Source organism: Pelecanus crispus, chromosome 1 (assembly GCF_030463565.1).
Source record: "Pelecanus crispus isolate bPelCri1 chromosome 1, bPelCri1.pri, whole genome shotgun sequence".
Classification (NCBI taxonomy): Eukaryota; Metazoa; Chordata; class Aves; order Pelecaniformes; family Pelecanidae; genus Pelecanus; species Pelecanus crispus.
Window position 1 is genome coordinate 223,492,877 of NC_134643.1, and position 16,591 is coordinate 223,509,467.

At 47.3% G+C, this 16,591-nt stretch overlaps 1 protein-coding gene across 2 annotated transcripts in view; it reads right to left on the bottom strand.

The window, feature by feature from the left end:
• Window positions 1–3,895: 3,895 nt before the first annotated feature.
• Window positions 3,896–16,591, bottom strand: part of MYO7A (myosin VIIA) — a 63,366-nt gene continuing 50,670 nt past the window's right edge. The window contains exons 31-47 of one of the 2 annotated variants that reach the window (XM_075728041.1): window positions 15,564–15,681; window positions 15,145–15,271; window positions 14,870–15,039; window positions 14,577–14,767; window positions 13,920–14,044; window positions 12,940–13,097; window positions 12,315–12,468; window positions 12,045–12,200; window positions 11,519–11,624; window positions 9,725–9,838; window positions 9,049–9,136; window positions 8,325–8,431; window positions 8,025–8,210; window positions 7,150–7,260; window positions 5,991–6,074; window positions 5,329–5,448; window positions 3,896–3,985 (exon numbers count right to left, since the gene is read on the bottom strand). In XM_075728041.1, the coding sequence (XP_075584156.1) occupies window positions 3,896–3,985; window positions 5,329–5,448; window positions 5,991–6,074; window positions 7,150–7,260; window positions 8,025–8,210; window positions 8,325–8,431; window positions 9,049–9,136; window positions 9,725–9,838; window positions 11,519–11,624; window positions 12,045–12,200; window positions 12,315–12,468; window positions 12,940–13,097; window positions 13,920–14,044; window positions 14,577–14,767; window positions 14,870–15,039; window positions 15,145–15,271; window positions 15,564–15,681 (2,205 nt within the window). Of the gene's footprint in view, window positions 3,986–5,328; window positions 5,449–5,990; window positions 6,075–7,143; window positions 7,261–8,024; window positions 8,211–8,324; window positions 8,432–9,048; window positions 9,137–9,724; window positions 9,839–11,518; window positions 11,625–12,044; window positions 12,201–12,314; window positions 12,469–12,939; window positions 13,098–13,919; window positions 14,045–14,576; window positions 14,768–14,869; window positions 15,040–15,144; window positions 15,272–15,563; window positions 15,682–16,591 lie in introns of both variants that reach the window. The other variant, XM_075728040.1, reaches the window with a different exon arrangement.

The window sequence follows — 16,591 nt, forward strand, 5'->3', positions numbered from 1 at the left end:
ATACCTTTCTATAGCACAGGCAGGGACAGCTTAGGTTTTTCCTTTTCCCCACTCTTGCCCTGCCATAGACCCTAACAGGACAGTCTCCTCCCCTTGGCTGTGGGCAGGGGCATATCTTCCCACGGGTGCTGAAGAACTTTTTGGTGCCTTGACCATGTAGTTTCTGGGACTATGTCCAGGAGCACAACACTTTTCTTCAGAAGGATTGAGCTGCATGTGAATTGGTCCCACCAAGTGTCCTGTTTGCTTTTCCCTTGGGAAGGTCTGTATACCTGCTCTACACCCTAGGATTTATTCTGATTTTCATTTCTCCCAGTGGCTGCTGGCACATAGGGGGAAGGGAGTCTATGCCCTGCTCTGCAAGGGAGATGTGAGCATCTCCCAGGTTTAAGCCATAAATTTCTACTTGAACAGATAATAAGAACACATTTTTTGTAAATTGCAAGTGATGCTTTAAATACATTTTAGCTCTCCTATCCTGTTTTGTTCTTATTTTGGCAAACTGGAAAAGGGGAAGAAAATAGTAGTCTTTATATAAATCTGGCTATAGATATTTTCTCATACATGAGCCTCTTGCAGCTCGGTGTTTTTGCTAAATAAAGCTATCACAAGTGAATCGTGACAGGGAAGCATTAGGTTTCAGACTTATCTGTGCTGAGAGGCACTCAAAACTTTCCAAGTTGCAATTTTGAAGTATGTTGGAGACTAGAAATGCAAAAAGGCAGCATCCTCCTTTGGAAAAGGGCTAGAGGTCTGGTGGATTGGTGTAGAGCTGCTCCAGGTCTATGAAGCATGGGGGGAGAATGTTACTGATACTGTTAAACCCCCTCCCCATGCCCCGCATCCATAGCTGGTTCATAATTTTTTGTGGGTACCACTTGCATGGAGGTATGTGAGCAGCAAACACAGGAGGTGGCGAGTATATGGGCTGAGTGGTGGTGTGCACCATGGGGTCCTAGGCCTGTCCCCTGGTGTCCAGGTGAGGGACTTGGCTGGGGCAAGCTGTGGTCCCCCGATCATGACTTTTAATATGTATTAGGAAAAGCCACCTCAATGTGCCTTCATCCATGTATCTAGCTGCTGCTTGACCATTACACAGTGGTATCTCCCCATACTCACCTTCCTCATCCTCTGCAGCCTTGTCCAGGCAGAGCCTGGCCAGTTAGACCTGTGGTCTCCTGCAATGCCTTATGCCCTGTCACATCTCAGCTACTATTTTTGCTGCTTCACAGCTAGCAGGGTTTGGCAATGCCATTAAGCACATGGCTGGTAGTCTGACTCCTACACAAAAACTTTTCACTTGGTACTTCCTGCATGCAGTCATTCAGCTCAAAACTGGCCTTTGTGGAGGAACCAGCCCTTGTCTTAGAGGATGAGCAATGGAGACTCCCCAGACTCCAGTGGTTTTTACCCAAAAATAAAAGATTTCACTTAATTTCCAGTCCAGGCACACTGATGATTTGCTCCCCACTGCTCGATACTCTCACCAGGAGTCCCACTCTGCAAGGAGAAGTCTTGTCCCCAACAAGGACCTGGCACCCCTGATCCCACCCTTCCCCATGGAGACACCACCACAACCACGCAGTGCAGAACAGCCTCCCACAAACCACTTGATGCTTTTTAATTAGAGTATTTTGCTTGGACATATGTTTTTCATGTTACATCACTTGGTGTGAATACAAAGAGGCCAGCAGATGCTAATATATATGACACACAGGCGCACACACACACAGAGTCCCAGCACCGCCCAAAATGGTGGGGTGCATGGGAGGCTGACAGAGCTGTGAGTGGAGGGATGAGGGTGGTGGCAGGGGAAAGCTGGCCCAGGACAGTGCTGGAAAACATTGCTATGGTGCATTGTCTACTGAGCGTGCTGTGGGAGGCAGGGATGGCTGGAGACTCACAAAAGCAGTGGTGGTGGTGGGGATGATGGGCACGTGTCTAAGGACAGGTGGGATCCCTGGGACAGCTGGATCATGGCAGCTGGGGAGGGGAGAGAAGCATCAGAGATGGATGGTGAGAAGGCAGCTTGGCTCCCAATGTAGCCTTGGCTGGTGTAACCATGCTCCCATCACCAGAGTGCCTTGGGTAGGGCGATGGTGGAGGAGGGGGATGGCCTAGCAGCCCTGACTGGCTGATAGATGTCTCCGTGCAGCATCTCATTTGCTTTGGTGGAGCAACCGAGGTCCAAAGTCACCGCTGCATCCCAGTCAGATATCACAGTCCTTGAGGTCTGGTAGGCAGTGCTGCTGACTCTACCTGGCATGCCATAGTGTCGGGCAACTGAGGCCAGCTGAGCTTAACATAACAACACACAACACCCTACAATATGGACTTTTATAACAGCAGCCAAAACCAGCCCAATGCACAGGACCAAGAGACGTCTCCCACATCTACTGAGATCCACTCAGTGTTAGTGACACCAGCACCAGGTCTTGGTGGACAATTCTCACCCCTCCTGTTGCCACACACTCAAGCATGTGCTCCTTTGAAGCCTGCATTTTAGAAAGGCACCCCAGGCTCCTTTCTCTGCATCCCCTCAGACACAACATGGCTTCAGCCTCATCCCAGCTGGCAGGTCCCATCTCTGCTCCAAAGCAGGCTTGTCCACACTGTGTGGTGTCGGGTGGAAGACAGGACAACCAGCCAACAGATTACTACAGCCAAACAAAGATGGAGAAAAGCCCACTGAAATCAAGGGCCTACCCTCGCTGTGAGTGGTTCAGGTCCAGCTGGGACTCGTAAAGAGCCATTTTATACAGCAACACACACAAAAGCACAATAAAATCATTAGCTGTTTCCAACCCTGATGGCCAAGGCTGTGTGTGAATCACAGCTCAACACAGGCTTGGCCTCAGTCTTCCAAGCAGGGGCGCTTCAAAACCCCTACATCCATATTGAAGCTTGCAGTAAAGATCCTCCCAGGGTTAATTTGCCTGGACACAGGGGCCAAAAGGAGATAATTTGTCTTCCAAGCATCACTTCCAGCTGAGCCCATAAGTTGGGAAAGATGTGCCTTACTCAGCCTCCGGCAATCACGGCTCTGGGGGAATCCCTGGGCGAGGGATTGTCCTGCAGGTCGCCCTCAGCCCCAAGTCAGTGTCCAGATACTGGCACGAAATGCAGGATTTTTTTTCCTTTTTAATATTTTAAAAAATAAATAGAAGAAGAAACAAAACTTTAAAATTTGTTCTTTAAATACTTCCAGCATTGCACGGACAGCACTTTAGTACTCTAGCCTGTTCAATCAGTAGTTTGTTTATTCTGACTCCTAGTTAAAATGTGCTCCTCCCAGCCTGCTTTTTCTTTCTGTCCTTAAGAACACAACGTATTCTTTTGTAATGTCAAAAAACAAGCCCTGCAGTGTTCATTGGATAGCTTTCCAGCATGGGTCAGGGCTCTGTTACTCCTCTTCAAACCTGAAATGCCCATAACCTCACCAAAAGCTGTTAGCATCCCGATAACTCTCTCTTACTTAAGAAAAAAAAAACAACCTCAAACCAAACCAAGCCACACACGCGCGCACACACACACACACACACAAATCCTCTTCCAAGAGCCTTTGTGATGCCAACTGTTCAGGCAAACCTCCTGCCGTAGTGTCTTTGCTCAGTCACTGTCTGAGAGCGGTGGTGTCCCCTGGAAATCTTTGAGGTGTAAGATGGAGTTGGGGTGCAGGGTGGGGAAGGAGATCGGGAGGTCAGAGATAGTCATCTTCACTGGAAGGGGAAGTGGGATTTGAGCCCTCAAGGTCAGAGTCCAGTGAACTCCCTGATGGTGTTCGGCTCATCTTCCACACCTGGGAGGCAAAGGTTCTCCCCCAGCTGCACAGGTATCCCACAGGCCTCAGCTGGTGAATTAGCCCCATGGCCACCTGCCAGTGGCTTCTTGCAGTTCACTTGCTACCCTTCGCACTCCTCTGTTTGCTCATGGCTGTTAACATCTGGCTGATATACGAGGTCAGAAGATCATCCATCTTGTACCCCTGAGGAGGACGGAGAATAAGTTACCTGCCTTTAGAGCACAGTTTACAGTCTCTGGCTCATGCCTCCTGAACACACTGGTTACCTATTACTGACTTTCAAGTTTTCCGGTACATTTTAACCTGTTCCACCATTCTCCTTGTGTGAATGACACCCCCACAAGAAACACAGTCCAAACATAATTTGCAGTGTTGAGATGGAAGAACTCACTGTCCTAGGATGTTGTTAAGGTTAAGGTTGCAGGGAGCTTTGGATGGGATCTGGATTTTTCAAATGGCCAATGAAATCCTGAATACCTCAAATTAATAACAATTAATTAAGGGCCTAGAGAGCAAGTCTTATGAGGAGCAGCTGAGGGAACTGGGGTTGTTTATCCTGGAGGAAAGGAGGCTGAGGGGAGACCTTATTGCTCTCTACAACTACCTGAAGGAAGGTTGTAGTGAGGTGGGTGTTGGCCTCTTCTCCCAAGTAACAAGTGGCAGGATGAGAGGAAATGGGCTCAAGCTGCATCAGGGGAGGTTTAGGTTGGATATTAGGAAAAATTTCTTCACAGAAAGAGTAGTCAAGCATTGGAACAGGCTGCCCAGAGAGGTGGTGGAGTCACCATCTCTGGAGGTGTTAAAAAAACGTGTAGACATGGCACTTTGGGACATGCCCACTTAGTGGTCATGGTGGTGTTGGGTTGATGGCTGGACTGATGATCTTAGAGGTTCCTTCCAACCTTAATGATTCCTAGTTTTTTCTTTCATTAACAAACAGTCCAGCCACCAAGCCAGGAAACATGAAATTAATTATTACTCTCCCCTTAATTGGTTTAGTGGTGGACTTGGTAGTGTTAGGTTAATGGTTGGACTGGATGATCTTAAAGGTCTTTTCCAACCTAAATGATTCTATGATTCTATGAATTAATCCAGCAGGAATTTTTATCCTTCAAGCTTTGGCTTTAAGACAGTCTAGGAGGATGTTTGTTGCTGTGGCTGTTACTAGAGTCAGTCTGGGCAAAGGATCTTGGTAAAAGGGCTCAAGAGTACCCCCTGAGCCCACATCTGCTCTAATATGCTTTTCAGTCCAGTGACAGGGAGCAGTGCCTCATGCTCCTGAGATGGCAATGTCCCAAGCACCTCAGGCTTGCTCCTAAGTTGGATGGTGGACCAAGTGAGATGGTCCTGATCCATTGAGCAGAGCCATGTGAAATCCAGAAGGAAAAAACACATCAGGGGCTCTTCTAAGAGACCACTTTCAGCCCAGAGAATCCCTGAGACACAATTTGCTGGAAGCAATTAGTTTTGCCTGCCAAAGTCAGGATTTCGTTTAACTGTGCCCAATAATCTTTAACACTCCTTACCAGGGAGGTCTCGCAGAGCAGCTTGCTTCCTCTCACCAGGTTGCCGATGGTTATATGGAAGTACGTGTTGCCACTGCTCCAGTTGGAGATCTTGGTGAAGGGGTGAGTGATGAGAATATCCTGGTGGGAACACAAGACTGACACTCAACACGAAAGAGCCTCAATTTTCATGAAGGGCTGTGGGTACCTCTCATCTCCTTGTTCACTTTCCATCAAAGCAGACCAAGGATGTCTACTAGGATGAGACTGTACCATGGCCTCATGGGAATGGCAGTGAGGTGCCAGCCTCTGGATCCTCCAGTGCTTGTGGAGGACTGCCATACTAGAATGACCATGTGGCTGGTGGAAGTAACTAGTAGGAGCTCATTTACTCCAGCTCCTGTCCTAATGTCTGTGAAAGGATTAAGGAGGAGTGTGTGTATCCTCCAGTTACAGGGTCCTAACAGTTGATGCTCCTAATCCATCTTCTCTTGAAAAAGGCTGGGCTGGCTCTGTGCAACAGTGAATTTCTGCCTCCAGAAACTTTTCTGGCTATCCTGCCTTTCTAATTATGTTTAATGAGAACTCCTGAAGTTCTGAACAACACGCTCTTTGGGATGACCTCTGTGAGGGGTTGGGGACTAGGCTCAGGAGCACCTGGTGAAGACCTCATTTTTGCTTACCTTGGTTTTGGGATCAATGAGGCTGACTCCATGCTTATTGATGGCAATTAGAAGGATTTCTGGATAATTTGGCTCTGTAGTTTGCTGTTGGAGATGAGATGAACTGGTTAGGGGATGTGTCATACAAAATCAGACCCCTTCCTATTTCCTCTCTCCCTTTCTTCTCCTGCCAGCATTTGCTGGCCCATTAACTGCTATCCAGTTTATCCTTTAAAGATAAACATAGAGCTCATTAAGATATCAGCAATAGTCAGGGCTGTCTAGTTAAGTACAGATCTCTTAAATGCATGATAACCAGCGCGTGAATTGCTGACAGCGTTAAGTTCCTTGTCATTGGCAAGGAAGAACTGTGACAGGCTGGCAAATCCCAGACATCTTCTTTCCCATCCAGTCCCTCTGCTCCTCCCTCATGCTTGCTGCTGTGGCCCTCCAGGCCAAGACTACACTGCTCTGTCCCCTTCCGATCTTTACATTCAGTTTTGTTCCTGCTGGTAAACCCTTCTCCAGCTCTGTGCCATTAGGACCTTCAATTTGTTCCATTAATGAAGTAGGACACAGGGGATGGGGCCTCAGCTCCTGGCCCTGCCACAGATTTCTTGGCTACCAAGTCACTTTTGGTGGAAAAATCGCAGGATATAATCAGATCTCTTATGCCACCTAAGATGGACATGACAGAAAATGGGGTGCCCAGGTTTAAGGAACTGATGAGTAATTTCAGCAACTTGTTTCCAGCCCAGGCTCACTGTGTGGTCATTGAGAAGAGGGAGTTGCAATAAGGTGTCCAGAGTACTTGGACAGACTTCATGACTACTGGCCTCTACTGTCTTTGATGGCAGCCTGGTGGGTGGCCTGGATTTGGTTCATGGTGCATGTGGACATGTCTCTTGGAAAACTGCATGTTCCCCTTTGCCTTGGTAAAACAGAGAATGGCCCTTGGCTCTTCAACAGCACAGCTACGAGTATAGACCCAATGACTGAGATATGCTGAAGCTCTACAATTCCTCTGTCTGTGTAAAGATGCAGGGCAGCAATAAATGAGCGTATCAGCCCTTTACTGATGGAGAGTCTCACACTCTTTCCCTGCTTCATCAGGGATATAGGGCTCGTGACCTTGGCTCAAATCTGCCAGAGAACCCCCAAGCAGGGCAGGTACCTTCACTTCAAAGAATGCTGATCCAAACGTAGGCCACTTGAAGATAATCTTTAGGAAGGCAAGTTTGGCTTCTTCTCTTGTTTTGCCCGCATGCTTATTGTAGTATGCCACAATGGACTGCAACAGAGAACACAACAGAGCTGGAGGGTTTGCACTGCCTGGCACCAGGGATGTTTGCAGGGAAGGAGCATCAGTCCCACAAGATGGTTGGTTCTAGTCACTGCTCCAGTGAACAACAGAAGTGCTAGCTGGTCACTGGAGCAGGGCCTGGAACCAAGGCAGGTCCTTCTTTCTCAGATGAACTGCGCTGGTGACTCCATTAAAGGGATTGTAAGTTTTAATCCTCCAATTTATGCAGCAGAGGATGCTGAGAGACCTCCAACCCAGAGAAGCTGATAGCTTGCTGGTTAGGCACATGGCTGAGTTCAAGTCCCAGGAAACAGAAAGGACTTACAAGACTATTTCTTGGCAGTGAGTCACCTATGTTATTTTATGGCTCTAGACCTGTCTGTACCTGTGCCACAGCTCTCCCTGTGTGAAGCAGGGAGAATTACCCCTCTGGTCAGTAGTCTGCCTTAAACAACAGACCTTTACATGAGACTGTTTCCTGGCATGTGTCCTTATGGTGCTGCATCCACCGCTACAGCCACAGCCACGTGCAGCACAAACAAAACCCACTGCAAAGCGTGCGTGTATGAACACGCATGTACAATTCCTCCTCTTGGTGATGTTGGGGAGGCTGCAGCTCTGCTAAGGCTCAAGAGAGACCATGGGTCACTCATTCTGGCAGCCCCACTTTATGTTGAATGTCAGACAAGTCACCCAAGAGGCTGGGCTTCCCCCAGCCAGGCCTGGCATATGACTCAAGGTGCTGGTTTTACCCTTTTCCAGTCATCAGGAGAGAGCTGCCGGATGAGGTCCTGAGGCACCAGCTCCTTCAAGAGCTTGGGGATGCTGGGGAAATAGGACTTGTCATCCTCAAACTTCACCCGGTATATGAGAGCTGCCAGCTGCAGGACCTCTTCCCGTGTGCACTTGTGGTAGCCACGCAGGTACTTTGGTAACTCCTGCACAGAGGAAAGAACAATTCAGAGATAGAGGGGGTGACCATGGACCTTCATCCTCAGATGTTAAATGGAGTTTGTGGAGATTTCCACTGCTATTGCAGGCTCCCAGAGTACCTGGTAATAGTGGAAGATTGAGTCTGCCATCGAGTCCTTTCCAGGCATTGTGTTGGTCCACAGCTTCTTCATGAAGAACACTTGGTAGGTGAGGGAAGGCACTATACCTGTGCAAAGGAAGCAGGGATTGGATATGTAAAGGCAATGCTGCAAGCACCAGCTGGCAATCAGTGTCCCTGCAAGCCAGTGGTGCCCAAGTGCTGTCACAACCTGCAGGGACAGGGGCACTGTCAAGGCCAAATGGGCTCTGACCTCGCAAAGAAAACCACATCTTTCCCTTGCAAAGCTTTAAGAAAATGGAAAGAGTGTCTGGATTCATTTGCACGGCTGTACTTCAATGATAACGCTCATGTCTAACACAGGACAGAGGAATTACACCCTGGAGGCACCTATGTCTTGGAGCCACGGATACATTCAGCAGAGCTTCAGCCAGCTCTGCTGCAGATGTGGGCAGCAAAGTGAGATGAATCCCACCACTGAAACTTCCCCATGGGCCAGCCCTGGAGAACTGCCTGCCAGCAGGCGCTCCTCGTAGGGGCCAGGTCTTGCTGCTTCTGCACAGATCATCTCCCAGGTGCTGTCCCCAAGGGCTGGCGCAGACCGCATAACCACAGCAGTGTGGTGCAACCAGACAGGGCAGATTGTGTGGTCAATCTTGTTTGAAAGGGCTGGAAAGCTCTAGGAGGGCTCTGTGTGACCCACAATGGAGAAAAGTCAGTGTTACCATCTTTTGCCGGTCTTGCTTTCTTTATCCAGTCCGTCAGGTGTCTCACAAAGTCAAAGAAGAAATCTCCCTCGGGCACACTGATGACCTGGGCAACACAGCACATGGTTACAAAGGCTGAGCAAATGGCAAGAGGCCATAGGCAGGGTTGGCCATTGCCCCATCTCCTGTAGTTTTTGCTCACTGCCTTGTCCCAGTTACACTGATGTGTTACAAACTGCTGACGTGAGAAAGCCACTGCCAGCAGCTTGCTGCAGGCTCTGTCTCTAATTTCACCCATTACTCCTTATTGCAGCTTCTTGTTTCACTGGACCAATTAATTTCCCTTCATGATGACTATCTCCATAGATTTCTCCCAGTTGCCTGAGGCAGCTCAAAGCTGCACTTTTTTCTTACTTAGTCCTTTCTTATAAACCTGACTCAGCAACCGGCTAGGAGAGTTTTGCCTGTCTGTGTTTTAAGCCCTTTGGGATGATTGCTGTAAGTCAGGGCTGTGGGACTGCAAATCTCACCTGTAACAGGTTGGATCTGACTTAGAAACACCACACTGCTTGCAGAGAAATGTGTCTCATCTGTGAAGGTGCAGATAGGTCTGGCTCCACCAATGTGTACCCACTGGCAGGTGGGTCACCCTGAGTGCCTCGGGTCTACCCCAGCCTCTGGGTGGGTCACTCACCTTGTCAGAGATTTTGACGAAGAGGCTGAAGCCCTCAGAGGATTTTAGGAGCAGCCTGTTGGAGATGTTCTGGCAGAAGTCCTTGGCTTTTGTGCTGGACTCCACCTCAAATGCCTACAAAGAAAGGAAGAACCTCACCACTGCTACCCCAAGGTTAATTTCCACTTTATGCTTTGAGGAATGCTAGGGTCAGACACATGAAGGGATTTAGGTGCCCACCACCAATGAAATTAGCGGTATTGTGGATTGTGGCTCTGGGCATGGGAAGGGACATTTGCAGAAGCTCAGCCATGCTACTGCTGTACCTTTGTGCTTTGTGATGCTCTAGCTATATCCTGTGCTGGCTTATCCAGGGCTCCCCAGGCAATGCAAGAGGTTTTTCTTATCTAACAGTTAGGTCTCAGAGCTATTTGTCTAGTGGAAGGGGGAGAGAGAGAGATACCTCCAGGATGGTTTGTCCCAACTGTCTCTCCACTGATGATGAGGAGGTCAGACGCCTAGCTTAGACCAAACACCTGACTTCTGGATAGCTGAAGAGAGGGGAGATGACTCCTGCTTTATGTGTGGATGGGATATCTAAGGGACTGTCCCACCTGCATGCAGGTCCCAGCCCCTGTTTTGCCTTTTGAGCCGTGCTCAGCATTTACCTCACCTCAGTTTTGCTCTGCCCACTTAAGGAGATTCAATTCAAGCAGTTTAAGGAATTTAAACTTCTGACCACCACATGCAGGACTGTGTTAGCCTGAACCACCAAACCACCAGGATCCCTATTCCATATCCCATGAGAGACTGGCCTGGAGGTCAGTGCCGCTAGTGTTCAGCAGCCCTTTGGTGCAGATGTGTGTTATACCGGGATGATGCTCCTCTGTCAGTCCCCCTGTGTGACTGTCATGGCCAAAAGGATCACAGCAAACTCATCTAAGTGCAGAAGTCCCCACTGCTTCCTTCTACTGGCTCTCACACAGATGCATGTCTATAAAGCAGTGTCATGCTTATTGCTGGTCATGTAGAAAAAATACTCAAAGCGAGGAGAAATCCCAGCAGTTCTCTCAACTCTCCATTAAAGACAAACAAGGGCATGCACAGCTGCCTGAGAAGAATCATCCTTTTCCTTCTATGGGTGTGCACTGCTTTACACATAAACCCACTAGGAAATACAGGAATTTAGTTGTGCCCTAGGGCATGAGGGGAGAAAGAGATGCAAGTCTCACAGGAAGACAAGTAGCATGAGACAGCAGTATCTGCAAGGACATGCATACTGCTCTGGCATCAATATAACTACCTGCCTTATTAGACTGTAAGATGCTTAATGAGAGGTTCCTGAGTGCAGATATGATTTCTGTGTCATCTCAGGTCAGAAAGTATAATTTCAGTTACCTACTTGCCAGTGCTGCCATAGTCTGCCCAGGGAGCCCCATCACGATACCCCGCTGGGTAGAGTTGGGTGGACAGTATCTGTTGGTCTAGGCTGCCGATATCCAAGGCTTGTGAACCACTGAGACTGAATGGAGATGAACCCACCCGGTTTCCTTCTTTCTGGGGTCATACTATAAAGCCTCCAGTGAACAGCAGCACAGCACTCACATCTTGAAAACGGTGAATTGCAGTAAATCAAAAACCTGAGCTGGTCGGGATAGATAAGGATGGGTTTTCCTTACACTGCTCTTGTCCAGAGTCTTCTGGGAAGGCTGAGTTTTTCTGATTCAGAATCAATATTAGCCTCTTCTGAGATTTTCTTAAGAAAATTGACATCCATCCTGACAGAAAAGAACAACTTCCTTCTCCCCCATTTACCTCATCGGTGTCATCAGGGAAGTAAACCTTGTGGAAAATTTGGGTGGTTTTGTGTTGAATGGCTTCCACTTCTACCAGATGAGGTGGGTACTTCCTGGATCCATTCCTGCAAAACAGGAGGTGGCAAGTGCCACAGCATCAAAGCAAGAATCCTTTGTTTAAATCTTCCATTTTTATACATATTGTTTTATGAGTAACTTTGCCTACTTCCTTAATATTAGGTTTCCCCCCACCTAAATAGAAGAAAGAAAAATTGTAATGGGTAATGTGTATTTGCTTAGGTTGTAGGTGACTTAAATGGACCTGGCAGGACAAAGGTGACTTAATTAGTATCTGGTTTTCCCCTGTCAGTTTACCAGCGACATTTTCCACCCGATGTCCCTTTCATTCAGGTCAGTTGAATGCAGAGAGAAGTTGTGAGCTTTCACTGTCCCCCCAACTACCCCAATATCTCCTGCTCGTATTTTCTCATGCATATTTGGATGCTGTGGCATGGTCAGGACCAGGAGGCCTTTTGGTGCCATACCTCAGGGCTTTCTGGAGTCTCTGGATGCAGTCTGCCGCCAAGGGGTGATGTTTCCGGGACTGCAGGAACCTCTGGACATGGGGCAGGAGGATGTTGCTTGGAGGGAAAAGGCCTGTACACAACCACAACAGCTCCCAGCCTTTCTCTTCACTGTACCTACACAAAGAGAGACCCAAGAGGAAAAAAATCACTCATGGCGTGGACCCTTCAGATCTGCTTTGCTCAACACACGCTAGTGCATTTAGGCCAAGGGGAACGAACACTTCTTACTTGATGTGGTTGTCTGTGAGCTGCTTGAGGGTCTGGCAGTAGATTTCATCCTTCAGGGGTTCGGCTTTCAAGGCACCTTCAAATATTTGGTCTGTCAGCTCATTGACCGAGCGGGTCCTTTTGGATGGGTAGTCACCCATATACTTCAGCACTGGTGGAGGCAGGCATCAAGGATCAGCTAACTGGGATGTCTGGAGAAGCCTTTCTGTTGATGATGCGATTAAAGACATCGTATACATGACTACAGTAATGGTTGCAATTTGGTGGAGCTGGAACAGTGTATGGTAAAGGCTTTAAATTGCTTTAGGAGATATCCAGAGAGCTCTCTCCTTTTATCATGCATCATGTCACATTGAAAGAATTGCTTTGGGGTCAGGATGTGTAGACCTAAGAAAGCTGCGTGTGATCATGTGTTACCTGATCACACATACAGATACCACTGTAAAAGACCGGATTTTCAGCTGGTGTCAGACACCAGTGGAGATGCAGTAACATAAACCAAATGACAGTCTTCACCATCATGCCATATTGCAACTATTCTGCATGAGAACAAGCCACAGTTTTCTGAATTAACATGTGTGACGCAGCAAAAGGGAAAGGGCTTCCGCAGACAGTGAAAGGATATCAATGAAGGCCATGCAGGCTTCTTGGGACAGCTCCTCGCTGCCCAGGATCTTCTTCAGCAATGGCTGTTTGATGGGCTCACGGGTGTAACACCACAGTTTGTCCTTCCCGCGGCTCTTGGTGATCATGACCCGGCTCAGGGTGTGCTTGGGAGGTGGTCTGGTGGCAAAGGCAAAGCAGAAGGAAAGGTGGAAAAGTTACAAAGATATAATGGCAATTTGTGGCCAATGTTTCACCTGGGAAACATTGCACCTGGCTTATGAACTCTTACACCAAATGGAAATTCACAGTTTAGCAAGTATCCAGCTCCGGTTCTGCCCAAAGATAACCATTTGTACTTTCCTAGGTCTCCAAAAAGTCCCTTATAGACCCTACCCAAGTACTGACACCAAAACAACCTTCTCTATGCCAAAAAAAACCCACAAGAGAAAGGATGATGGCAATGGATGGTCAGGGCAGCAACACTGAAAGAATAATGCCTAACAGAACAAGCCTACCAGGGTGAAGACATCCCAGAGGATCTGGTCTACCTGTTTGGATTGACAGCCCATCTAAACAGGAGTGGGAGTTTTGGGATCAGTCTGGTCAGCTGTGGTGCACTTTTAAATCTTTGGAGCTGAGATGAAAATTTCCACACTTAATTCAGCTGCTGCCTATATGGTCTGAGGCTGCCTATGTTCTATGGGATCATAGAAAAGGAATATCAGACCTTAAGCACATCCTCCCACATAATAGTAAATTTCACACTGTTACTTGTCTTATGCTGAGCCAATCTGAAGAAATCCTTCATAAAATCTTGTTTGTGGAAAACCTAGAGCTCTAATGCCTTGACCTAAACTGGAGGTTGCAGTTGTACAAAGTCACACAAAGGGACTTTCAGAGTTTTTTCCAGTAGCCAAAAATTTCCTGATTCCCAAGCTACCTGCAGCTGTATTCCTACTCATATAATTTCTGAAGATGGTTTAAAAAAAAAAAAATCACCTAAAATAATCATAGGAAAACTCCTCCAAGGTGTATGGCTTCACCCTCTCTTCACTGTCTGAAATTGCCAGCTGAGACGTTCTGATAACATCTTGTCGTTGGTCAGGGGTCATTGTGACCAGTGCCTGTGGGATGAAAAGGTCTCTGTCACCCAGTATATTTGATATAATATATCTCTGATGTATTCAGAGAGAGGAAGCAGATACAAAATGAAAAGAAGAACAGTGAGTAAGAATAACCCATTAATTCCAGTTAATAGTCAGTAAGAACTGTGCAATTGTAATTTCTCTGTGCCATTCTCAGTCACTAATGCAAGGAATAACAATTGTTTCCATGATGTGGATCATTTCCTACTGAAGATAATATGCTTTTGGTCCTACAGCTCCATACGTGAATGTGCCTACCAACCCCAAATACACCTACAAGTAATCAGGCCAGCTACAGGGAAGTAGCAGGGTTCATGGATATTCCAAGTCACAAGCTTGTGGTGTTCAACAACCAGAGAAAAGGCTGAGATCACTTCTGCCTTGTCACCTCTCAGCCACTCTGGTATCCACCTTATTGTCAGGGAGACTCTGGCCAGATCTAAGCTCTTCAGAAAGGGTTTGACATTCTCGGACTTTGTATCAAGTTGTGCCGTTCTGTAAGACAACTTACTACGATCTCCAGCGGAGGCATGGTGACTGTAGGCAAGACGTAGACGGAATCAGTTGGGAAATCTCCCCTCTGCTTGGTCCGTTCATTGAACCCATTAGCCCACCCTGAGTTCATCACATGTTCTCCTGTATCCTGGTCCAGAACTATGAGGTCTCCTTTGAGGAAGCTGAGGAACCCAGATTCTTCTCCCACTGCAAGAAGAACAACCATTAGTTTGATTTTTTTTTCCCCAAACCCCTTTGGAGTAATTAATCTATCTATATGTTTGCCACTGGGCTGGGCCATTTACTTACCAGGGTTTGGGTTATCTTGGAGAGTGACCACATACTTGGATCTTTTCCTTAGTCCTTCAAGGAAGGTCACCACCAGGTCCCGGATATCCTCTGCATTGTTGGAGGTGAAAGTGTATTCATCGCCTTTAATAGTGGCCAAGGTGAAACTCTGCCCTTGCAGCTTTCCCCCTCTGGGGTGTATTTTTATAGGAGACATAAACAGGAAAGATAATGGCATCAAGAGGCAAAGCCTGGAAAAAGACTGTTTTAGGGTGAGATCACCAGCTAAGTCTTACCTGCTGCTTGACACAGCCGTAATCTCTGGGAAAGAGAGCTCTAAGAGAACCTGCTCCTGTTCATCCACAAAGTACACCCCTGTCCAGTTCACAGCTACAATCACATCATTTTTAGGCAGGCTTGGCCCTGGATTGGAGACAAGACGTACAATCAGCTCATGAAGGGTCTTAGGATACAGAAAATGTGTGCATGTCAAAGGAGGATGCAATGACCAAAAAACTCAGTGTTATTTTTAGTAAGAGAAATAGTGGCAGACTCGTAGCTTAAGCCATTGCTAATGAGGACACACCAGAAAATAACGTATCTAAAGAAGACCAGCTAGATGGTCCATTAAGTCTTCTTGTCTGTGGAGTCCCTATGTCTCCTTCCTTTTGCTTTGGAACATCCTGTGCTCCAGGGATGTGCTCTACTGACTCACCTGAGAATTTGAAGGCTTCGTAAAACCGAGAAAACAGCAAAGGCCACTTGAAACGTGCAAAATCCACTACCTCTTCCTTGACTTTTTTGGGGTCTGCCCTCTTCTGAGTATAAATTCCCTACAGACAAAGCGAAATACAACCAATATGAAGCACAAACCCAGTTATAGCCAGGAAGAGAGCAAACAAAACCAATTCATGTCATATGAAGATATTGGAACTATTACCAATTTAGTTCTCAATGAGGCTAAGGGCCAAAGTCCTACAGGGACAAGTGATAGGTTGGACAAAGTCCTGGCAAAATTTTGGTTCCCACTTCAGGGAATAATTCAGTTCTGAGAAGGCTGGGCAAGCATCTAGAGTGACCAGTCTGGGTGGGATTCCTCTCAGATAACTCTGCGTTTCCCTAAGGTAGGTGTCTACCTTTCAGCTTGACAGTCCTTTAGCTGGAAACAGACACTCAACAGCCATTAAGCACAGACTTCGAGCTTTGTTTAGAACATCCTCAGATACGCAAGACCTCTCTAAGTAGCTGACAGGGTGATGGGGGACCTGCAAGATCCAACTGAATTGCATCCCTGGGTCTCTGTTGACACTAATGGAAGGTGAGACACACATGGAGATACTTACATTTTAGGGGTCTTAATCTGAAACTGGCTCTTGCTGTTAAATGAATGCCAATTCTCATGCCTGGATGAGTTGTGGGTAATGAGTTATGTTGCTGTGCGAGGGTGTCACAGATGTTCTTATGTAAGTCAGGGAGGTTTTATACAATGCCTGGCACAATCAGGTCCTGACATTGTCTGGAGACATGAACTGCCACTGTAATACAATCAGTAACACCACAATCCTGTGTACCAGGAATAAGACCCCAGAGAGGACATTTTGCTCCTCACAGTGAATCTCTGTAGGTTGTCTTCTGTCAAATCTTGCCTCAAAACCAGTGGTAAAGCTGAATATGGCTAGTACAAAACCTGCCCTTTCTCTTGGATTTAGATTCAGGCCAGGCAAAGAGCTGAGGTATGATGTC